Source organism: Ruditapes philippinarum, unplaced genomic scaffold, assembly GCF_026571515.1.
Source record: "Ruditapes philippinarum isolate M1 unplaced genomic scaffold, ASM2657151v2 ctg958_1_1_1_1, whole genome shotgun sequence".
In the NCBI taxonomy this organism is placed as follows: Eukaryota; Metazoa; Mollusca; class Bivalvia; order Venerida; family Veneridae; genus Ruditapes; species Ruditapes philippinarum.
Window position 1 is genome coordinate 119,204 of NW_026854723.1, and position 26,366 is coordinate 145,569.

At 33.5% G+C, this 26,366-nt stretch overlaps 1 protein-coding gene across 1 annotated transcript; it reads right to left on the minus strand.

Annotated features, from left to right (window-relative positions):
• Positions 1-1,049: 1,049 nt before the first annotated feature.
• LOC132740877 (peroxisomal biogenesis factor 3-like) lies at positions 1,050-24,455 on the minus strand. The gene is made up of 13 exons (XM_060728922.1): positions 24,305-24,455; positions 21,683-21,767; positions 21,392-21,438; positions 20,396-20,477; positions 17,794-17,837; positions 13,491-13,612; positions 12,761-12,842; positions 11,303-11,357; positions 10,113-10,266; positions 8,855-8,919; positions 8,101-8,214; positions 7,188-7,284; positions 1,050-6,328 (listed from the first exon to the last, which is right to left on the minus strand). The coding sequence occupies exons 1-13, from the start codon at positions 24,375-24,377 to the stop codon at positions 6,236-6,238; spliced, it is 1,113 nt and encodes a 370-aa protein (XP_060584905.1). The 5' UTR covers positions 24,378-24,455; the 3' UTR covers positions 1,050-6,235.
• Between the last annotated feature and the right edge of the window lie 1,911 nt (positions 24,456-26,366).

Consider the following 26,366-nt stretch of genomic DNA (forward strand, 5'->3'; position numbering starts at 1 on the left):
GCATCCAAGCAATGTCTTAGACAAGCATCCTGGCCAAGTTTGATGACAACTGAGTCAAACATGTGACCTCTAGTGTGTTAAAAAGGTTTTTCCATATTTGGTTAATGTGACCAAATTTTTGACCGGAGACGACCCATTTCCAAACTTGACCTAGAAATCATCAAAACAACCTTCCTGGCAAATTTCCAGAATATTCTGATCAAAACTTAAGCCACTTGTTTAAATAGATTTTTTTATTTTTAGCTCCTGTGACCTAGTTTTTAAACGGACATGACCCATCTTCGAACTTGACCTAGAAATCATCAAAACAACCTTCCTGACAAATTTCCAGAATATTTGGTTCAAAACTGCAGCCACTAGAGTGTTTACAAGCTTTTTCTATTTTTAGCTCCTGTGGCCTAGTTTTTGACCGGAGATGACCCATCTTCGAACTTGACCTAGAAATCATCAAAACAACCTTCCTGACAAATTTCCAGAATATTTGAATCAAAACTGCAGCCACTAGAGTGTTAACAAGCTTTTTCTATTTTTAGCTCCTGTGACCTAGTTTTTGACCGGAGATGACCCATCTTCGAACTTGACCTAGAAATCATCAAAACAACCTTCCTGACAAATTTCCAGAATATTTGAATCAAAACTGCAGCCACTAGAGTGTTAACAAGCTTTTTCTATTTTTAGCTCCTGTGACCTAGTTTTTGACCGGAGATAACCCATCTTCGAACTTGACCTAGAAATCATCAAAACAACCTTCCTGACAAATTTCCAGAATATTTGGATGAAAACTGCAGCCACTAGAGTGTTAACAAGCTTTTTCTATTTTTAGCTCCTGTGACCTAGTTTTTGACCAGAGATAACCCATCTTCAAACTCGATCTGTATTTCATTGAGACAAACATTCTGACAAAGTTTGATGATGATCCAATCAAAACTGTGACTGCTAGACTGTTAACAACCCAATTGTTGACGACAACGGACGCCGGACATAGCCCCATCACTATACCTCACCTTGACCACTTCGTGGTCAGGTGAGCTAAAAACAAGCACAAGCAATATATCTTAAATGCATTTATTAAAAAATAATCACTAATAATTCATTAAGTATACAAAACAAATTACATGTATTTAAATCAATATGAATCATAAATATATATATAGTTACATACATTTATAATAAATAACAACAGAAATGTGAAAAATCTTGCAACCATGAAGTTAAAGTAATAGGCCCCTAATTGAAATTTTTGTATATTTTTACAAAGGCAAAGACTAGCAGTAAGAATTTCTAGAGATAAGAAAAACTTTTCTAAAATTTTGCATGATTATTCTCTTTATGCTGGGGCCTTTTGTGTGAAACATTTCAGTAATTATGCAATTATAGTGCTTCATAACTTAATCCCTTGATCAAACAGCACACACAAAAATTCAGTAAAACTGATGGACGCTCCTCAATGTTTGTTTGTTTTGGGTTTTACGTCACATCGGCAAAATATAGGTCATATCACAACGTTCAAGCTTTACTGGTGGAGGAAGACCTCAGGTGCCCTTCCGTGCATTACTTCAGGCATGAATGGGCACCTGAGTAGAACAATCTCATTAAAATCATATCCTAACTGTCGCTTCACTACCCTACGCTCGTAGCGAAGAGTAACGGAGCGAAAACGATGATCTGATTTTAATGAGATTGCTGAGTAGAACCACCAGCGTTCTGTAACTCCTCAATGTAGCTTTCACAAAGTTTACCTGATGGCCTATGAGGAAAATCTACCTGTAGCCACAGCAGTCTTTACCTTGACTTAATGAACCTGAACCTTTTTCTGAAGTTAGTAGGATCTTAAAACTGAACATAGGTAAAAAATATAAGTGAATTTCCACTGATCAAGATGTGTGCTTTAACTAGATATGTGAAGGAGAAAGTAGGTCAATCACAGGGTCAGTTTTCAACTTTTTAAACATTTATATAAAATTCAAAGCTTTTTTTAAGAAAATCAAAATATGATTCTACCCTCCTGGCTTTCCTCTAAATTTTTACTTATTTTTGTTTGGATTTTTATGCAGTGTTCTATTGTGGCTTCTGGTGTGCCCAAAATATGCAATGTGTTTTAAGAAAATGTAACTAAACGGACTCCAAACAGTTTTCACAAAATCTTACCACCAAACGAACCCTTATTGAAATATTTATTGAGATTGGGCTCAAAATAAAGGAATTGCCGGTCAAATTCCATCTGAGCTTCATATGTGCTGAGGATATCCATAGGGGCATGATATAAGAATCAACAACATAAGAACAGATCACTTTCACATATATTTTTTACTGATGCTCAATTTTGAGATCCATATGGATTTTCCACCCTGTGTTACTGGTATTGCATCAAAATTTCCTGATTAGATTATATTTATATAATAATAAGTTTTTAAAAACAGCAAACAGTAAAAGCCCAAAGAACTTACTACATGTATATGTAAATGTTCATGATTATCTTTTTACTCTCTTGGTAGGGTTGTAAAATTTTGGTGATAGAAAAGTAAATTTTATGACATGAAAGCATTCCTTTTATTGCTGTGCATATATTGTGTAATAATGCACTTGAATGTCCTACCTGTTTGACAGGAGAATAGTATAAAGTGTGTTTGAATGCCAGTTCATGCATGTGATTGGTTACAAGTTTAAAAAAACTAACCAACTAACATATGACTAAAACAGTCTTGTAAAAACACAGCCTTCACACATGTGTGATATATTAAAAAAAAATTAGTATCTAAAGTTGATACTTATATTAAATAAATATTTCTGATTATACAACAAATGTAGTACATGTATTAAAGATATATTTTGCTCACATTTCATCATATATTTTACCTGTACAAGTGGAAAGTATTAAAGGAGAATGAGTATCAGCACTGGTATGCTTAATTAAAAAATTCTCACAAAACAAATGAGCCACGTCACAATAAAACCAACATAGTGCATTTGCGACCAGCATAGATCCAGACCAGCCTGCGCATCTGTGCTTACAAACCCTATAACAAGTAGAGAAACTGACAGCAAACATCATGGATCCTGATCATACTGCGCCGATGCACAGGCTGGTCTGGATCCATGCTGGTCTCAAACCCATTATGTTGGTTTTTTCATGTCGCGGCTCATTAATGTTAAAACAATTCATTTGTCTTTATTTGTTTTTTGTTTTTTTAAAGAACTGTGGGAGGGGAGGAAAGCTGCCAGTGTAATGCTTTAGAACTTGTCTCACAACGACTTCTATTGCATTTTTGCAACATCAACATAGTTGTATGCATACCATGAAATAGGCTGGTTTTACCCGTAACCTGATAAATTTCTTAAATGGATTTGTCCAGCTTCTATTTTTTAATACTGATCCTTGATCTTTATCAATTTTAGAGATACCAAGATGAAAAATTTAATTTTAGTCAGTCAATAGAGTTCAGTCTTATAACAGTACATAGATGTCCAGGCTCACCTGGCTCTACATGTGACATAGGTTATACACTTATCACTTTCTGTTCAATAATAGGATTGTAAAGCAGAAAACCAATAAATTTTGCCAACAATATCTTAAGACAAGAGCCATCTGTAAGACATCATGCTCGACTATTCTCAGTGCTTGATAATGAAACAACAGCCTCAATAATGTAGAATTTTCTTAATTCACAAAGGGCCATAATTCTGTTAAAATCAATGTTAGAGTTATGGGCCTTGGATAGTGACCTCCTATTATGCTCTCAAATAAATGTGTCAAGTTTCAGCCTTTTCCTTTCAGCAGTTTTGGAGATACCAACTTGCACACAAAAACATAGCAGAAGTGTGACTGGGTACAAAAGCTTTCACTTTTCTTTGAACAGTCGAGCTAAAAGTACATGTACAAAATGGCATATGAAATAACTTTACAAGCAAAATATTAATAAGTATAAAAAATCTGTGAAAATATTTTCACAGATTATTCTGCACAAAAGACCACCACTAAGAAAAGAGTGCTTTTTTTTTTAAGTTATACAATATACTTTCATATAACGACTGATAGACCAACATGTGCAAAGCAATATCATCATCATAACCTGCTTGGGGGCATGATTACGTGAGTAAATGGTTAAACCTAACTGCTAGCATTAGACACAATAAAATTACATAATTATATCTGCTACCTCTAAAAATAAACAGTATATGTTCCACAACAATAAACAAAATAATAAGAAAGTCATAATAATGTAATTAAAAAGAAAAAATTAACATGTCACACTGTCAACGCATGGATCTTAGTTTCATATTAAATTTTATGACAACTTTTAATGCCTTACAAAATATACAACTTTAAACAATAAAGTTTCAGTGTTTTGGCCACTATAAATCCATGTAACTATGTGATATTTCTGGCATTTGTTTCATTAACCAACACAATAACAAAATAGATATCGTCATAATACAGGATGTTTGTAACATCGCTTTTTTATTAAATAATCATGACGTTTATATAGTTTTACAAATGTATATACACGGCTTTTGTCAATTTATGAGGAAATTTCATTTTATATCTGTGACCAAGGAAGTTTGCTGTATTTTTAATTTGTTATAAAGACTCTTCAAAGGTTATATGACTGTATATAAAAGTTGTTTGCAATATAACCCTTGTCTAGGGGTTTGGGTTAAATATGCAAACACATTATGTAGAACCATCTAACCAGTCAAAAATCTTTATAACTATAATATAAAAGTTTCTATGCTAGGGCATAATAAACAAATAAATAAATTAATGTTACAAACTCTATTTCTGATATACTTAAATACATACTGCATACATGTACATAATATAAAGACAGTTTGACTGTTTGCCTTACGAAAATATTATTTTCATAACATGACATTACATGACAGTGGATTGGGTTACAATGGACACAATTTTCATATGGATTTCAAATACTGATAAAAACAATAGAAATGTATTATTTAGATATATCATTTAGATATTCTTTTAGAATATTGCTTCAAAAAATGTTGGTAAGTAATTTAGTATGAACATTTATATGAATAAACAATAAATGAGCCGCGTCACGACAAACCAACATAATGGGTTTGCGACCGACCAGCATGGATCAAGACCAGCCTGCGCATCCGCGCAGACTGATCAGGATCAATGCTGTTCGCTATAAGTTTCTCTACTTGTAATAGAGTTGATAAGCGAACAGCATGGATCCTGATCAGACTGTGCGGATGCGCAGGCTGGTCTGGATCCATGCTGGTCGCAAACCCATTATGTTGGTTTTGTCGTGACTTGGCTCAAATTAAAAGATTTAGAGGAGGGGACAACACATCAAACACCAGGTCGTTTATATATTTTATATAACTACTGGTTTCGGGTATTCACTTTAATTTTCTAATGTCATGTAAAAAAAAAACAAATCTCTTATTTGTTGTTATATAATACAGAATTTAATTAACCTCATTCTAGAAAGTGTAATAAAGTTCAATTTAAAACAATTTTTCTTGAACTTGTTTGATAAAATTTGATATTATACGATATAACATTGTATGGCATCCCACAAGAGATCCTACATATATATATTTCACAGGTAAGAGAAATATGAGCAAAATATATCACAAAAAGAAAGGAATAAGGTATTACATCCATTAACAGCCTGTGTAAATTAAGTGAAACCTTATATATATCTACTTCTTATTTGAAAAAGACTTTTCAATTGATGAAGATTGATGAAGATTGATTTTTTTGCTCTTGATCATTTTGACGCTTATTGACCTTTCCAAGACATTGACAGTCATAAATGAGCATTTACGTAACACAGACTGATGCCACGGATGCCCCTTTTGTAACAATACAAAAATTATGGTCATACTGACAGGTAATGTAGAATGATCTATTATTAGCCTCAGTGGCCTTAACCTTGATCAAAAAATGATCTTTGACCCTTACCATGAATAGTGGTTAATGAAGAGATCAAAAGATGACAAAAAACTCTGAGAAATTGATCAATAAATGAAAGTGTCTAGTGAAGTGGTAAAATATTGTTATATAGAAATTGATCAATAAATGAAAGTGTAAAGACAGGTGGCAAAATTTTGTTACAGACAATCAAGTATGTATATATTCTTAACCGAAAAGTCTTGGAAAGCATAAAGTTTGTTGCATTTTCAAGGGCATACAATGGATGTATATAACCTTATGAAAGCATGGGGAAGAAAAATAAAATTCTGTTAAAGAACATGTTGTTCAAGGTTGAGGGTCATCTGTCTCTTCTATCTGACTGAAAGCTTCATAAATGTTTGCTGCTAGAGTTTTTGTTTGTTCTAGTAATAATAATTCCTGAAAATATACATAAAACAAATGGATTTTCATTGTTAGTTTTTAAATGAGTAAGATCATTATTACATCCTTTACAGAAATCTGAATATTAACATAATAAATTTGGTGGTTTGCTTGGCTTACACAATCTATAGTTGCTTACACAGAATAGTAAGATATATGAGCCGTGTCATGACAAAACCAACATAATGCGTTTGCGACCAGCATGGATCCAGACCAGCCTGCGCATCCGCGCACTCTGATCAGGATCCATGCTGTTCGCTTACAAACCCTATTACAAGTAGAGAAACTGATAGCAAACAGCATGGATCCTGATCAGACTGCGCGAATGCGCAGGCTGGTCTGGATCCATGCTGGTCGCAAACCCACTATGTTGGTTTTGTCATGACACGGCTCAATTATACATTACAAAACTTGTAAGAAATCATCATGTTTAATTTGTCCAATGAGCGAAATACTATCTACCACTAAAAAGGCACATTGTACCTCAAGAATCTATAAAATTTTTATTCTTTAGAAAGGTAAAGTATTTGTTTAATAATGCTTTATTAATGTATTTAGAGGAATGTTAGATGTTTAACAACTGAAGAAAGTAGCGCTGAACATGCTGTAATGTGTCATGAAAGGTAGAAAATTGTAAACAAAGTAGTACTCTGACTTCCATACAAAATACTTAATCACTATAATTATACCAGTTGCCAAAGAACAAAAGAGGCAAAAGAAAGTACACCTAAATGGCACATGCGTAACGTTTTGGAAACAATTACAAGATATCGAAAATAAAAAGTTTTTGAGAAACAAAAATAAAAGCATTTTGGGGCCTAAATGAGCCTTCAAATTTAGATTTAGAATATGTTACCTGAACAAGAGGATTTGGTGCATCACTCCCTAACTTGTACAATAGACCACTTAAAAAGGGTATCAATTTGGCTAAAGGGACAGATACATCATGTAATCTGAAATAAAAGAAAGAAACAACACTTATATTGATAACCTGAATGTGCAGAATAAAGTTTTGATATAGACATGTACATTTACGAAGAACTTACTAAACATTGAAGTAATCAAAAAATTTGAACACTTAATAATCCTTAGCATATTCATCTCCTTTTTATGGGTTTAAAATCAAGTCAACACCGATATGGTTATATGGTATTTCCTTCTTAACTTGTGGAGGATGACCTCAGGTGACACACCATGAAAAAGCGACACCCAGTAGAACCACCTACCCTATGAAAGCTAGCTGGATAGCGTCCTCACAAGAAAGAATCCCAATTTCATGGCAGGAATATTTTGGAATTAGCAACCTTAACCACTTGGTCACAGAGAAAGGATAGATTTTCATACTAGCAGCCTAATACGTCAAGTGGTACATGTGTCTATTCCATTTAAACCACAGGCACACCAATGGAGTATATAAAGATTGATTCGTTATTTTTTATTATTTTGGTAAGGATATATGATGCGCTGACACAGTATAGGTCTTTTGGTGACTTTCCAGCTTTACTGGTGGAGGAAGACCTTAGGTGCCTTTCCATTCATTATTTCATGCACGATCGGGTATCTGAGTAGACCCACCTACTTTCAGTAAACCAGCTTGAAAGTTTCCTCACACGAAAGAATGGTATTCCAACCTACAGTGGTGAGGGGAAGTGTCTTGAAGTCAACGACCATTACCACTCAGCCGCTGATGCTCTTTTTAATCTTAATATCATTCTGAGTTACATTATTCATAAAATCTAATATGACACTGATAAAAGTTCTAGAATTACTGTATGACTGAAGTTTCTGTCTTCTGCAATGGTTGATAGAACTCTGCTAGATAATCAACTAATTTTGCAAATCCTCGGTCCAACGCAGTACTAAACACTGTGTGAAAATCATGACTGAAACAAACAAAAAATGTTTACAATATATAAATTACATGGCACATTTTTTTTATTATAAAGTTATAGAATGGCCATAGCAACTGGTATATATGATATCATATTTAAAGGTATCTGCTTGGTTTGCACAAAAAAGCTCCCTGGAGTCCTTCAAAAGCTATGCTGTGGAAACCAATTGTCTATGAAAAGATGGACGGACATGCAATCGAAATGGGATAAGGGGCTAATAAAACCAACATAATGGGTTTGTGACCAGCATGGATCCAGACCAGCCTGCTCATCCGCGCAGTCTGATCAGGATCCATGCTGTTCGCTTACAAACACTATTACAAGTAGAGAAACTGATAGCGAACAGCATGGATCCTGATCAGACTGCGCGGATGCGCAGGCTGGTCTGGATCCATGCTGGTCGCAAACGCACTATGTTGGTTTTGTCATGGCGCGGCTCAAATGATATATACTTTTCAATGAAAAACTTCATTGATTTGCATTATAAATCTCAATAATCCATATTGTTCTTTACCACATCTCATAATTTATATCCTCTATCTACATACTAAGTGTTTTTAATGTTTAAATAAGGTCATTAAATGCATATAAATTAATTAATTTTTAAAAACAACAAACAACATAATATTACCTATATAGAATATCTTGTGTTTCTTTTAATAGCTGACAATATAGGTCATCTGAGGGCTCTTTGTCCTTAAAATAATATACAATACAAAATATGATAATCGTTATAATAATTACCTATCAAACAGTATTATTCTTAAAAGTTACATCAAAACATATGGAAGCTTCCTGGACATTTTTCTTAAAAAATATTGATACTGACTGTCAATGTTGTCAGTTTGGATTCAAAGTAACACAAACAAGAAGGCCATAGACCTGAGTGACTGATGCAAAACAATCTGAATAGTTAATTGTATACAGTGATGAAAGTAAAACATGTTTTTATGAAGGTATTTCTAATTCTACTATTCTAAAAAGAACAACAGTTGAACCTAACAATAAAAGGAAGTTTATTGAACTATATTAATGGGAGAAGTAATAAACATGATGTTGTTTGATCTACATCATATCCGATATCATGCCGTAAATACATGTAATCAGGCACTCCAGATCTTAGTCATTATTCAATCCTATATTTTCTATAGTGGCAACCATGTTAGAATTACTAATACTGATGTATTCTGGTAAATGTAGCATAACTGATGTATTCTGGTAAATTTAGCATAACTGATGTATTCTGGTAAATGTAGCATAACTGATGCATTCTGGTAAATTTAGCATAACTGATGTATTCTGGTAAATTTAGCATAACTGATATATTCTGGTAAATTTAGCATAACTGATGCATTTTCGTAAATTTAGCATAACTGATGCATTCTGGTAAATTGAGTATAACTGATGAATTCTGGTAAATTTAGCATAAATTATGTATTTTGGTAAATTTAGCATAAATTATGCATTCTGGTAAACTTTGCATAAATCCCTGTACAATACACAACTGTATATTAATATACATATATGTTCCTCAACATTTATTTGTCTGTTGATGGTGTATCTATTTTTTACACCAATTTTAAACACATTTTTTTGTCCTGATTTGACAGTTAGTCCACCTAATCTTTCCTGGATAACTCACCAGTAATTACCAAATTCTCAAAAATAGACCGACTACTAATCCCACACGATTTCTGAATCAATCATAACACTATATAAAACACTTCTACTGTCCAGTACGAAATACTAATGGAATGTTGGAAACGTAAACTAATTTTTTAATAGAATCAGAAAAACTCAAAACCTTGTTAAATATAAAACTTAATTCCCTTGCAATCAAAAATGCTTTCAATGTTGTAAAGTATAAACTGGAAAAAAATCAAACTCACCTCATCAGACGTTTTCCAACAGACTAAAAGTTCACTTAACGGCAACGTTGAAATTTCTTTAATACTAACTTCTTGACCATTTTCAACCCTCTCTCGTATATGCTTAATAATTGCTTCTAAGTTATGCAATGATAACTTTTCTTTTAATGTTAAACTGAAATATGAACAACAAGCAAATTTGTTTCATTAAAATACCCTGTCGAATTATTCAAATCATTTCATTGAAGCTTCTGGGAATAATGTTCCTATAGTCTAAAGAACATAGATATTATGATACAAAAATGGGTCAAAAACAGAAAAGGCCGGGTTGCATATGTGTACAAAATATCATGAGGCTGTGATGTTACTTAAATTTTCTACCACTGTCTGACCATTGATGTTGAAAATTTAACATAGTTGGTAAACCGGAAAAGAATGAGCATCAGACCTGAAATGGAATCCCACAATATGGGACCACAGTCATGTCAATGCTGTGAACCACATATCAAGAGGCTGTGGTAAGAAGTTGTTGAGAAAACTGTTAAGAAAATTTCCTACTATCTATTGATCATTAATTATGTCAAAATTTAACTAAATCGGCAAACAGGAAGTGGATGAGAGACAGACCTGAAATCGAATCCCACAGTATGGGACCATGTGTTGATGCTGTATACAAAATATCAAAAGGCTGTGATAAGTAGTTGCCAAGAAAACTGTTACGAAAATTTCCTGCTATTGACCATTAATGTTGAAAATTTAACTAGGTCAGCAAACAGGAAGTAGATGAGCGACAGACCTGAAATCGAATCCCACAGTATGGGACCATGTTTTGATGCTGTATACTAAATATTAAAAGGCTGTGATAAGTAGTTACTGAGAAAACTGTTACGAAAGTTTTGCCCCGCCCGCCCGCCGCCCAACATTCACCATACTATAACCTGGGTTTGCACCAGTGCAACCCGGCCAAAAACTGTTGATCTTTGTTCATAGAGATTATGCATATATATCTATATATGGAAAAGAATACAACTTCCGCACTAAAATTAACCATATCTTGCACGAAGATCTATGTATGAACATAGTAACATGATAAAAAAATAAAATTGCTTATAGCTGATGAAAGTAATAAAACTTATTTAACAACACAATATTATTTTATACTATAATGCTCAACAAAATCATCGGATTGTTTTTTCACATATCTCACCCACCTGCTAGTTTCTTTATACACTGCTTCTTTCACTTTAGATACCAGACTAACAACCCCTGAAAAAATATCGACCATAATCAAAAATTCATGATATAAAAAAACTTATTTTAAATTACTGTCTGTGCTTGTTTGTTTTTTGGTTTGTGTTTCAAGTCCAATCAATATGTCACTTTCTGGTTTTACTGGTCACTTTCCAGTTTCACTGGTAATTTTCTGGTTTTACTGGTCACTTTCTGGTTTTATTGGTCACTCTCCAATTTCACAGGTCACTCTCCAGTTTTACTGGTCACTTCCTAGTGTTTCCGGTCACTTTTTGGTTTCAGTGGTCACTCCAGATTTACAAGTCACTCTCCAGTTTTACTGGTCACTTTCTGGTTTTACTGATCACTTACTTTTCTTATTTTACTGGTCACTTTTTTATTTTACTGGTCACTTTCTAATTTTACTGGTCACTTTCTGGTTTTACTGGTCACTCTGGTTTTACTGGTCAATTTCTGGCTTCATCTGACTCTTTTTGGTTTAACTGGTCACTTTCAAGTGTAATTATAAAGATACCACATGTGTATTATGTCAAGCAGGTAAAGACTTTATTGTCTGGATTAGTCTTTAGCTATTTCTTTCATTTAACAGTATTATTACCAGAAATTCGAACTTGTTTAAATGAACCCGAGCCTTTCTTTGCGGCAACATTATTTTGTACATTTTTTAAGTACTTAAATATTTGTCTTTGCCATTGATCATGCATCATTAATAAACAATACATTCATTTTTATTATCTTATTTCCTTTAAATTTAGGATCAATTTTACATGTTTGGGACTAATTGGAAATTAAGGGATATTGACACAAATTATTTCACATTTGGCGCTATTGACTACAGGTGATAAAAACATTTAACATGTTCCAAATCCATAACATAACGTTAATAAATCATGTCCAATTGTGGTTGCCATGGTGAACTTGCGTACATTGCAGTTTTAATATAACAAAGAAGCATTTTGGTAGCAAATACTTTTTTGGTCTAGCTTTAAAGGCCCATTAAGCCTAAAAAATGCTAATTTTTTTTTTCTTAAAGCTTCCTATTTTCTGTGTCTTTTTACAGTTTCCATAAAGGTACACAATGATCATATTGTTGAGTCATAACATGTGTCTTTTTATGTTTTTGTGATTAGTAAGATATAGTGATTTAGTATTCTGTAAGGACTTTGTTAACATTTTCCTAGCTTTAACACCAATATTTTACATACAGCTCTATTTCCTTAAAAAAGGTGACAAGGAGCTCATATGATATAAATAAATTACAACATTTTCAAACAAATATTTGCCCTTTTTACAGAAATAAAATTTCTGAGACTTGATATGCCTTTAAACGTATGTAAAGACAGCTTTAGTATAGTTTTACTGCAGAAGTATCTACTGTAATCTACTGTAATTTCCTTAAACTATACGAATACCGTTACCTTTATCAAAAAATTCCCTTATAAGAGCCAGGTACTTCTCTTGTACAGGTGTTGGTGCCACATGCATTGCTGCATTTGCACTCTGAAACCAGAGAAATAACAATGTCAACATTGACAATAAACCTGCTGAATTAATTTTTTACAACAATTTTGCTCTGACTTTAAATTTGGAAAAGTCCATTTGAAGTTTAAGGGATATAAATATCAAAACTATCAACAGAATATGACAAACAAGATCAACAAGGAAGAAGCGGCAATCCAATTTAACGCATCTCCGAACACAGGACTATCAGCGTATACTGGCCATGCTCTATACTGATTTCAGCAGGTTAATGGTTAACCAGACATAGTAAACTACTTTCTGTGTTAATTTTATATACATGTAATGACACTGTTCTGCTTTGAATTTAAAATCGTACATAGTTAATCAAAGAATTTCATTATATAAATTTGTGGTGTTGAAAATAGTTTAGTTGAAATGTATGCATTTAAAAATTTGCAGATTATAAATCATTTTAATTCATTTTCATGTAACTGACAAGTACTGGTGTTATAAGAGGAAGATATGGTCATCATCAGACTTCGTCCTGAACCCAAGATTGAGAGCAGATGCCTTGACCACCTTGTAACAGTTCCGCCCTCCTTATTATATAACCCTGCAAATAAATTCCGTATCCTGTTCAATTCAATTTTACCACTTTACATTTATTTCCAAACTGAAATATCTTACCATTCCTTGATGTTTCTTAACATTTTCCACAAACATGTAACCACCAATGATGTTTAATTGTACGCGTAGCATCAAGCACATCATTGTACAAGCATAAACAACAGTTATAACCCTTGTGAGACCTGAAATAATATGGTACTTAAAATAGAGAAATTGTACTCTAATAACTCATGTAAGAGACCTGAAATAATGGAAATAGAGAAATTGTAACCTTATAACACATTTAAGAGACCTGAAATAATACTTGAAATAGAGAAATTGTACACAAATAACGTTAGTCACCTGAAATAATACTTGTATTTAAGAAATTTTAAGTATATAAACGACACTTATAACATGTGCAAGACCTGAAAGAAAACTTCTATTAGAGAAATTTTACACATATAAAAAAACAATTATGATGTGTAAAACCTATGCAAATTAAGTTCAAATCAAGTCAACAAAAAAGCTTCTTTCATGTGAACAAACAAAAGGATGAACAATACACTATATTTGATCCTAACAATTCAAATGAGGATTAATCCGAGTTATATTAAAATCTTAGCTCATAAAAGTTCTTTTTTATGAGTAATTGCTCATCCTAAAACGGATGTATTTCCTGTAACTTATGAAACCAGTCTTACCTATCCTAATCAAACCAGCTTACATGTAGGTCACAGGAGTGGAAACAAAGATATTTTTAATGCAGGCCTTTAATGTGATAAGAAGACACGTTTGAAGAAACTAGAGCTATTACTTCAGGAGATTCATACCACAATCTGATTAAGATCAGCTCCTAAATAACGCTACACATTCGGATCTGACATTCACCCATAGGTAGTCACCTTCTTGTGGTCTTTCTCATACAACCAATCATTGGCGATCTTTCATTTTTTTAAAAAACAATGTTATTTTTAATTTTTAACACTTGGAAAATCAATACTGAGTAGGTAATTTTCACGATTTAGAGAACAAACATGGCGTTGTCCATATAGCCAACAGGTAAACTGGCAAAACAATCTTGCCCATTAAAAATTGATTATTATTTCAGATTAATTTGTTAAAAATAACATTTTTTTCTAACAAAAATAAACAATTTGTTTAACTTCCACAAATAACTGTCGTTTGATACTTCTTCTAATGCCTACATGTATCTGTAATAAGCCACCAAGTATAAAACAGATTGCTTAGGGTTTTGATGTTCTTTCTCTTTTGAATCATAGGCAAAAACACTCTCCCTGCCATCAAAATATGCTAACTCCAGAAAATATGTAACCAATGTATAACAAGCATATGGATATGACTTTTCTACTGTTATTCCTTTCCCTGTCATCACAATAAGCAAACCCCAGAAAAATGTAGCTAATTAACGAGCATGCACTATTTTTATCCATGACAGACATTACGGTAACTGGATTATGGGTAACTAATACCTGCACTCCAGTTAATGCACTGAGCATTTATGGGTTTACCATTTAACTCAGACACATTTTCAATGAAAAAGGTCCCAAAAATATGATATTGATAGAGTCTATATTTCATTGCTTTTTTATGTAATTTGTATATTTTTACGAAATAATAATGTTAACAATGTGCAACTTGGAAGTTAATTTAATTTTCAAATACTATGGAAAGGATTGTTCATTTATAGAGTTCATACATGTGAATGACCTACATATACCTAACTCTTTGCTGAACACTAAATTATGTTCATTAAAAAGTTCTTTTGATGGGGTAACAAAACATTTTCAGATATTTTTTTGAATTTTTACATTACAGATGGAAGTATTTCATTACTGCAGTTTCCTATACAGTGCTAGTTTAAATATGTACATTGTATGCATTTAAAGTTTTCTAGAATGAAGATCAAGATGCTGTTTAAAGTTACCATCCAAATGTACATGGTCAGTGAATAGGTAAAAATCCAAATAATTTGACATGTTGCCATAATTGTGTTCAATTTAATAGTTAACTATGAAAACAACGTCAATAATCCAGGTGACCAACAGAAATATCTATAAATATTGATCAGATTGTATCTGTAAAGTTCAATTCTTAAAAAGAGTCTTTTTATAACATTGATCATTTAATATTGTATCATTTTTTGATATCAATTATTGGTTAATCACCATTATAATGGTCAATCTTTTGAATTATATTTACTAATTCAAAACAACTTGACAGCGAAAAAATGAGCATAATGTTACTTTATTTTCTAAGAAGCAAATAAAGCTTAATATTGCATTTTCTTTTTTAAATTTACATTTTTTTGAATTTGTGTTTTTCAGGAATAGATTATTATCAACATACTTTTTCAGTGCTAGTAAATTTTGTTGTTGTGAAGGTGCAGAGCAGTATTTTCTGATTTTGTTTATTGTTTTCATTTGAGAATTTCATAGCTTAAGTTCTTTGCACTATTTTCTTGCACCACATGTTTACACTGTCAATATCATGTTTGAAAATTAACATTGAATATATCATAAACACAATATATTCCCCCTCATATATCTTTCCTGAGCCTATCGAGAAGTCCGGTGGCTCCCCTTCTGCCGGAAACCCAGGATCATCGACTTCCTGTAGTGTATTTCCAGAATATTTCAAAACCTGAGTATAAGATTTATTGTAACAGAAAGCATAGACCTTTCCTTGATGACTGGTTAAAATGGACTTTCCATACTTGTTAATGAAAAGGAATGGTAATATTGGTATTAATCATGGAAAAGACGTAATCTATTCTCTCAATAAAACGAACAATATATTAGCATAGACCAATTCAGATTCACAGATATCAACCCACACATGCAAAGGGGATATCAATCCCCTTATGCAAAGGGAACAAGAACAATTGGAATGCCATGACATTTAAATTTTCAACAATATATAGTGGGTTTTTTTTTCGATTCCAGCTTTTTCATATTACCAAAGATGCTTTATTGGCTAAATGTCAATCAAAAGAAAAGGTCATACATTTATATTACTAAACTAAGACTGGTGAATTTGCACGTAGGATAAAGAAAATGAGCCGTGTCACGACAAAACCAACATAATGGGTTTGCAACCAGCATGGATCCAGACCAGCCTGCGCATCCGCGCAGTCTGATCAGGATCCATGCTGTTCACTTACCAACTCTATTACAAGTAGAGAAACTGATAGCGAACAGCATGGATCCTGATCAGACTGCGCGGATGCGCAGGCTGGTCTGGATCCATGCTGGTCGCAAACCCATTATGTTGGTTTTGTTGTGACGCGGCTCAAATGATTTATTTCACTGAGAGAAACACTTTTTCCAGCAATAGAAAACTTAAAGGAACTCCATTGAGGTTCAAAAACCTAAAAACATAATATTTGAAATTCGTACAAAAATTAACAGGGGCATCTAAAAAAATAATTATATCTTAAAGATAATTATGAAATATACTATACATGTACACTGAAAATCATATTTTTGTGCTATTCTTAGCACAATTTAAGTGAAATGCATAGCAATGCTTTTTAATTGGGTTATTTTTCACAATTTGAATAAATATCCTGCCCTGGATAATGGATGATCTGAAATTTGGTACACAAATTGGCTTAGACCTACATGTATATCAAATGGCACATTAATCTTGAAAGATGATTTCCGGTCCCTTCATGCCAAAAAAATTCAGTGGAGTAACTTTAATAAAAGCTTTTTATATCATTTAATGTCCTGTATATGATTGCCAAAAGTAAGCATTAAATGGAATAAAGTATGACAAAATCAACATGTTTTTCCAAAACGCATACCAAATGAAGAAAATAAATAAAGCGAAACATGTATTGATAAACATGGCCATTTCCAGAAATTTATTACGCTTACTTTTGTTGTGTGTGATAACTAACTAAGACTAAGTACCACAGAAAAATGAGACACTGAAAATTTTCTGCAGTGAGAAGCTCATTTGGATTTTCTGAAGGGCAATTATATGTAAAAATTTACCACAAATTAATTGTAAGGTTATTAATTATATTACAGTTCCTCAACCTTTGCTGACCATTCTATACAGAATGAATACATTTGAGTTGATAAAACATAATTTTAGGGCCTGGAACAAAAAATTGCATATACTTGTAAATCAAATAATGCAAAAAAACTGACCAGAATTCTTTCTAGAAAGGTACTAGTGAAAGTTTTTTCTGAAAAACTCAATGCTGTTTCAACCCTCTCAACATTCTGGCTTCTTCTGAGGAAATTTATGCATAAATTTTTGCATCACATAAATTTTCACTAGCCCCCATTTTGAATGATATTTCTCTATTAATGGCCTACAATATTATAAATATTATTATAATTATACTTACTTAAAATTTTCAGGTCCTCCCATAGCTGTACTTTATCTGCAGGACTGAAAGAAATCCATTTATATTTAATGAGAAAAGTTCATGTAAATATAGTAATGTACAAGCAGTATTTCATATGTACAAAGCAACTTAGGCAAATTCAAAAGAATTCATATTGACTGAAAACTATTCTATTTTGAGGAAATGCCTCTTACATAAAATAAAATTCATTTATTCAAATATTCAAATTTAAATTTCCACAAAATAGAATACATGTAGTAAATATTAAACAAGAGCTGTCGGTAGGACAGCAACGCTCGACTATTCTTAGTGCTTGATAGTAAAAACAATGCTTGATACAGTTACCTCCTCCTGTTTACAGGTTGGGGTCATGATGGTGAACAAGTGTGCAAAGTTTCAAAGCCATATGTCAATGAACTTTGAAAATATTTGAACTATTACAAAAACTTTAACGTAAATTCTAAGTCGAAAAAGGGGCATAATTCTGTCAAAATGCTTGATAGAGTTACCTCCTCCTGTTTACAGGTTGGGGTCATGATGTTGAACAAGTGTGCAAAGTTTCAAAGCCATATGTCAATGGACTTTGAAAATATTTGAACTATTACAAAAACTTTAACGTAAATTCTAAGTCGAAAAAGGGGCATAATTCTGTCAAAATGCTTGATAGAGTTACCTCCTCCTGTTTACAGGTTGGGGTCATGATGTTGAACAAGTGTGCAAAGTTTCAAAGCCATATGTCAATGGACTTTGAAAATATTTGAACTATTACAAAAACTTTAACGTAAATTCTAAGTCAAACAAGAGCTGTCGGTAGGACAGCATGCTCGACTATTCTTAGTGCTTGATAGTAAAAAAAATGCCTGATACAGTTACCTCCTCCTGTTTACAGGTTGGGGTCATGATGGTGAACAAGTGTGCAAAGTTTCAAAGCCATATGTCAATGGACTTTGAAAATATTTGAACTATTACAAAAACTTTAACGTAAATTCTAAGTCGAAAAAGGGGCATAATTCTGTCAAAATGCTTGATAGAGTTACCTCCTCCTGTTTACAGGTTGGGGTCATGATGTTGAACAAGCGTGCAAAGTTTCAAAGCCATATGTCAATGGACTTTGAAAATATTTGAACTATTACAAAAACTTTAACGTAAATTCTAAGTCGAAAAAGGGGCATAATTCTGTCAAAATGCTTAATAGAGTTACCTCCTGCTGTCTACAGGTTGGGGTCATGATGTTGAACAAGTGTGCAAAGTTTCAAAGCCATATGTCTATGGACTTTGAAAATATTTGAACTATTACAAAAACTTTAACGTAAATTCTAAGTCGAAAAAGGGGCATAATTCTGTCAAAATGCTTGATAGAGTTACCTCCTCCTGTCTACAGGTTGGGGTCATGATGGTGAACAAGTGTGCAAAGTTTCAAAGCCATATGTCAATGGACTTTGAAAATATTTGAGATGGTACACAAACTTTGATGTAAATTCTAAGTAAAAAAGTGGCATAATTATGTCAAAATGCTTGATATTGTTTATAGATTGAGGGTCATGATGATGAACAAGTGTGTAAAGCTTCAAAGGCATATGTCAATGGACTTCGAAAATATTTTAGGTGGTACACAAACTTTTACATAAATTCTAAGTCGAAAAAGGGGTATAATTGTATCAAAATGCTTGATAAAGTTACCTCCTTCTGTCTACAGATTGTAGTCATGATAGTGAACAAGTGTGCAAAGTTTCAAAGCCATATGTCAATGGACTTTGAAAATATTTGAACTATTACAAAAACTTTAACATAAGTGGTTACGCCAACGCTGACGCTCGGGTGACTGCAATAGCTCTACTTATTCTTATCGAATAGTCGAGCTAAAAAGGGGCATAATTCTGTCAAAATGCTTGATAGAGTTTCCTCCTCTTGTCTACAGGTTGGGGTCATGATGGTGAACAAGTGTGCAAAGTTTCAAAGCCATATGTCAATGGACTTTGAAAATATTTGAACTATTACAAAAACGTTAACGTAAATTCTAAGTCGAAAAAGGGGCATAATTCTGTCAAAATGCTTGATAGAGTTACCTCCTCCTGTCTACAGGTTGGGGTCATGATGGTGAACAAGTGTGCAAAGTTTCAAAGCCATATGTCTATGGACTTTGAAAATATTTGAACTATTACAAAAACTTTAACATAAGTGGTTACGCCGACGCTCAGGTGACTGCAATAGCTCTACTTATTCTTATCGAATAGTCGAGCTAAAAATTAGTAAATATTAATATTTGTTTTGTCTAATAGCCAATGTTCTGAAACTTTTTACAGGCGAACATGCATTAGCGGTCACCATCATTACATGACAATCAATATCAAGTCGGGCTACAAATAATTCCTATACATGTTGATAATCTGGCCCTGTTGAACATGATCAGCGACCACTTTCATGTCAGACCAATAATGGCAATAGTATGATCAGCTAAAGGAAAGGTACCATTGCCAAAGGCTAGTCACTTCCTGTACCAGCAGACTCAGGCCATTTTCCAATCTCAGTATGTTTCTTCACAAATCACTACAAATTCAACATTCTTAAAACTTTTCCAGCAAAAACATTTCAAATTCATTACCTTGATTTTAGATTTTCAGTAATTTCTTCTGTGTTTAACAATGCCCTCAGACGTTCCCTCAAGGTAGGTAGCATTGACAAAACTAGAAAAATATATAAACATTATGATTATTTTCTTTTTCTTTATTCAACATAAAAAATAGAAAATAAATGAAAAGGCAATTGCACAACCTTGTCTAGCTTGATCTCTTTAATCTTTGTCCTTAGCCTGCTGCAGTTATGTAATGGAATTGTCCTATTTTCAAACTTTTGGGACTCAGGAATGGTTCATTTGATTTTAATATTTAAATCAGGCAACAAACAGTATACTTTTTCTATTTGGTTGGGTTTTTTGTCACACTAACACAGTATAGGCCATATGGTGACTTTCTAACTTCATGTGTGGAGGAAGATCTCAAATGCCCTTCCATGCATTATTTGGGCACAAATGAAACCTGAGTAGAATCACTGACATTCTGTAAGCTAGCTGAATAGCTTACTAACATGAAAGAATCCAAAGTGCCTCTCTGGATTCAAACCCACAGTGGTGAGGGGAAAATAGTTCATAAACAGTCTGATTAAACAGATTATGCAGACTGGCAGGCTTTTAGTTTATCCTGCCAGCATATAAACAGGCTTATGCTAATCGCAAAAGGTAAAGTTATTCATCTAACACCATGGCGACTTTCCACCTTTACTGATGAAGGAATACCTCAGGTGCCCTTCTCTGCATTATGTCAGGCACAAACAGGCACCTGAGTAGAACCACCGACACTCATTCCGTAACCTAGCTGGATAGATTGCTCACATGAAAGCATCCAAGGTCCCTGTCAAGATTCGAACACACAATGGAGCAAGTGGTTTGAAGTCAATGACCTTAACCACTCTGCTGGCCTACAACTCATATGTCATACTCACAAAAGTACATGTAGATCTCATAATTACATGTATGTCACATTGTACAAAATGAAATATTCAAAAGATGCCACTTAATACTATACAATACAAACGTACATACCTGTCATATTGCATGTTCTCTGATTGTTGTCAAAATGATGCTGGCGCCTGAAGAAAGAAAATCCAAAACACTGACTAGAATATTTAAACCAAAAAAATATCTAGTTCAGAAAAATCAATGAACAACTGCAAAACAGTTTTATTAAGAAGCTTTAAAAGGAATTATTGTATCATTCAAATATGAATCATATAACAAAATAATATTCTGCTACATAAAAAGCCCTCATTCTCATAATGTGCAATATTCAAAATCATTGCTATAAAAATAGGAATACAGTTTTGAAATATTTACCTTGCATATTCAAGGCATTCTGCTGCCTCTTTATTTTGGAAGTCTTTCAGTTTTTTGCCTATATAATGATAAAAGTACCTGCCACCTGAAATACATTAATTAGTATTCAATGTTTATAAAAAATAATAAAAAAATATTCATAAAGTAACACAATTTGTCGAGACATGTTTCACTTTTCTTTTTTGATTGTACAAGAAAATAAGAACCATAAAAGTTATAGAAGAGAGTGAGAACTAAAAAAGTTAAGGTCAATGTTAAAGACTGGATGCAAAGACCACATAATGATACATATCTGAACTATTGTTTACAGTATGTCTTTTTCAGGAATTTTTAGGTTACATACCATGGAGGAAACATACCACTGCATATGTACCATTTTTGTAGGTTATGTACCGCATAGTAGAAAAAAGGGATAATAAGGGCTAAAGGCAAAATTGTCCATTCTTTAAATTTATGCATTAATTGATCTTTAGATTGTATTTTTATAATGAGATTATAATTATAATATAATAACAATAATAGTATTTCATAGTTTGTAATTTGTTTGATTACTCATTTCTGTGTGATAATCATACATAGATGTAAGTTAAACTGCCTTTTGCTTTTTAAGTAAATTAGTATTGTAATATTCAAGGCCGTCGTCGATGGTCCGGCCGGTCCGGCTTTGGCCGGACCAATATTTTGACCGAAAATGAGTAAAAAAAACCAAAAAAAACACGCATCGCTGATTAGCAATTTGACACTTAACTGGCCCCTTATGCAATGCGCGGTAATATACAAACATGACGCGAAGAAACAACTGGACACAATTAATTGACCAGGAATATGTAGGGGTCCTACGAAGTCAAGTTCGAGTACTTTTTCGGTGTAATGCTCGCACACGACATCCTAGCATTGACAGACAACCTCAGCAAATCTCAACAACTTTCATTGTAAGCATCGAGAATGGGCACGGTGTTAGCTACCACCCCGTTACAGTGCAGGACGTGTTCCGGCCTAGGTACTTTTAAGCAATCTTTCCATCGCCAGAGTTAAAGAGAGATTTGACCAACCGGGATATCGCGTACTTCAAAACATGGAGAATTTACTTATAAAGGCTGCACAACCTTTGAAGACCAAGTACACTAGAGAACTTGGTTTTGTTTGGTAACGATATTGACTGAGACATCTAAGATGTGCAGATTCAGCTGCTACGTTCACATTTTGACAAATCAGAAATTAGTACTGTTACTCTACCTGACATTTTGAAATTTGAGTCAGAACAGTCAGCACTATTCTCTGAGGTCGTTGTGTTGTTAAAGATTTTGTCAGTAATGCCTGCTACTAATGCTAGCAGTGAAAGGACATACTCGGCGTTCAGAAGAATTAAGACATACCTGAGATCGACAATGTCTCAAGTACGCTTGAATGGTGTTACATATTCATAAGTACGGGACAGATTCACTCAACTTACGTGTGATTGCCGATGAGTTCATTACTACCAGAGACCGACGGCGATGTGTTTTGGAAAATTTGCATAAAATGAGACTCTGTGTTGTGCAAGATTATTGTTTACAAAATACAAGTTACTGCTAAACAAAAAGTGGTTATTGTTGACTCGTAATTATTCTTCCATCATGTCATCGATTGTCTATTTATGCTAAACAATAATCCACGTACTGTAATATTTCTTTTATTTGTTTATTTATAATCATCAGATAAAAATGCATCTAAAGAATTATAATAACATAAGTTATTGTTTATTTTTCATTTGCCAAATATCAATTAAATGTATTCATCTTTTAGGTACGTACACCTGTCCGTCCGTCATGCGAACCTTAAAACTTACGACGCACTTAAATCGTTGACATATTACTATAACATGTACTAGCGGCAGGCTGTAAACTGTGTCAAATATACGCCCCTGAGAGCATCCTAGAAGAAAAATTTTTCCGGGGGAGCATGCCCCCGTACCCCCCTAGATTCTACCTAAAACCAATCAAATTGGCCGCACCAATCACAAAATCGTGACGACGGGCCTGATATTTAAGTAATAATTTGTTCATTTACTTTTTTATTATAATTAATCAGCTATATTACGTATTATTTCATAGAAATAAAATTAAAATATTTATCAATGGTACATATGCTTCAAAATATATAAGTGGTATGTAACCTCCATGGTACTATCCTCCATGCAGTAATCCTTTTTCAACTGCCTTAGTACAGGGTCTTTCAAATTTTTGAAAGACCCTGCTTAGAACTAAATGAAATGAAGATTAAACAGATAAAAAAGGCATCATAGAAAGCCCATAAAGCATTGGTGATAATTTTTCCATTATGTTGCATCTTTAACTGAGGTTGATTTAAGGTGTTACAGTACTGTTTCTTTTAAATGCTTTGAACAGCCAAAACCACTCAAAAATATTGCAAAAAAATAATGATTCTCATCAAGTGAGTTTGATTGCCTGCACTTACTGTAGTAAATGCAAGGAACTGCTCACATCTGTTAGAAATAAATAACATTTCAACATTTGACATGAAAAGGTAAACAATTTGGAAGAGTAAAACTACTATCCGAACGAGGATCTATCCGAACACGCATCTAAAAAGAGTTTATCTAGAGCTATAGAAATCGCTCACCAATTAAAAAAATTGCCCCAAAGACAATTTTTTTCTTATGCCTTCTTACGAAATTCCAAACTCTGTACAACATTATGCAAATTTAAAGTACAATGACATGAAAAATATAAAATCATGTGAAATGTTGTTGTAGTTGTTGTTGTTGTTGGTATCTTGGTATTAAACTACTAAATTTCTTGGTATAAAACTACTAAATATTTATAAAATCTAAAATATGCATAAAAAATTATGTTAGAAAAATGGACTTGAAGCATTATACTATAATGATTAACATTTCGAGAGTAAGGGATCTTTTGAATGAATACAAAGTGATATTTGCATTTATCAAGCACGAATAAAAAGAACAACTTATTGGAAAGACTTGCCCCCAGATGTCACCTTGTCCGGACCAAATAGGCAGACTGAGCCTCTCCTTTTATACTTTTTTACTGTACTTTTATCTCAGTTTTACGCCTTTGTTTTTTATCCTTCTTATAAATGGGACAGAATAACATTATATCTAAAGCAGGGTTTGACTTTAAATGGAAGATAGGCTTAATATGTAAACATATATACACTGCGCATATGCTTTGTAAGAGACCATTTCAAAACTAGCATTCCCCATTTCAAAACGGATAAAAAATCCTTTTTACCATTGAGTCTCATTAAAGTATTTATTGAGATTTTATGGTAAATAGGATTTTTTGAATTCATGGGGAAGTTAAACCATATCAAGCGCCAAAAGAGCACTTAAACAACCTACAGTAGCCTTTAGGTAAGATATATATATAATGTAGCCCAGATAACGACTGTTTGTGCCAAGCAAAGGGGGCACCTTTCAAAGTCGTCACTACGTGCTATAGGGGCTGACGCACCCTACAAATGTACATGCAAAAATTTTATCGTTCCTCGTCGTCTCTGCCTATCTTGTAGGGTACATGTAGCTTGGACATCGGCAGCAAACTTCATAAGAGCTAAGTACGTCGTACCGCCTTACACGGTAACCCTGAGCTGCAGAACGCATACGAACTTGTCGCCTTGTAAACACGTTGCAGTAGATCTTAAATCATATGCCGATGTCTCTTGCTTCTTTTTTTTATGCGTTTATTTAAAATAGTCGCCGCCGGAAAGCCCATATGGACGACCGTACACTCAAGTCGGGTCATCCTAGAGCGTCCCGCCGAGATTTTTCGTCGATTTTTTTCCAGCTTTATTGGTGGAGAAAGACCCCAGGTGCCCCTCCGGGCATTATTTCAGGCACAAGCGGGCACCTGGGTAGAACCACCGACCTTCCGTAAGCCAGCTGGATGGCTTCCTCACATGAAAGATTTCGACCCGAGTGAGGATCGAACCTACAGTTGTGAGGGACCTGTGATCTCAAGTCAACGACTTTAACCACTCGGCCACGGAGGCCCTCTTGCTTCTCCACGGCGTGGTGAGAGTAATTCAAGTATACCACCGTTTAACGCTCGATAATGTACTGTACGTGTTTCTATTCCCTGTATCAGTAGCCAAGGTCTCCGGCCTACCGAACTAATTTCTTAACAAAATAAGACAAATTAACCAAGATAACATAATCTTTTCTATACTTTACGGAGGTATAAACACATCCCTGTATACATGAGCGGTTCAAACTTAATTAGGTTTCTTTATGAAATTTAGATTTCCATAATGATATGGTTCTACGTATACATATGGGTTCTAGGTTATATGTGATTCTTTTTGTTTAAAAAAAACATACATGTATATTGTTACAATAAGAATGACACTGACTCAGAGTCACTGCCATATTAAAACACATCTGCGAATGTTTCTAAATTCAAATTTTTGCAACATTTTACTTTGTATTCTGCCTGGGTTGGTGCTTAAATTGCATCATGACCGGTCGACTGCACATTTTAAATTTAGCCGTTTTGGGCGTTTTTAAGGTTTTCATTATATGAATTTCATCACTGACCTGGTTAAAGCTTCACATTAATTAATCGGGACATGTCATTTTATTAAAACCTACCCATTTGAATAAACTAACTAACTAACTAACTAACTAACTAACTAACTAACTAACTAACTAACTAACTAATTA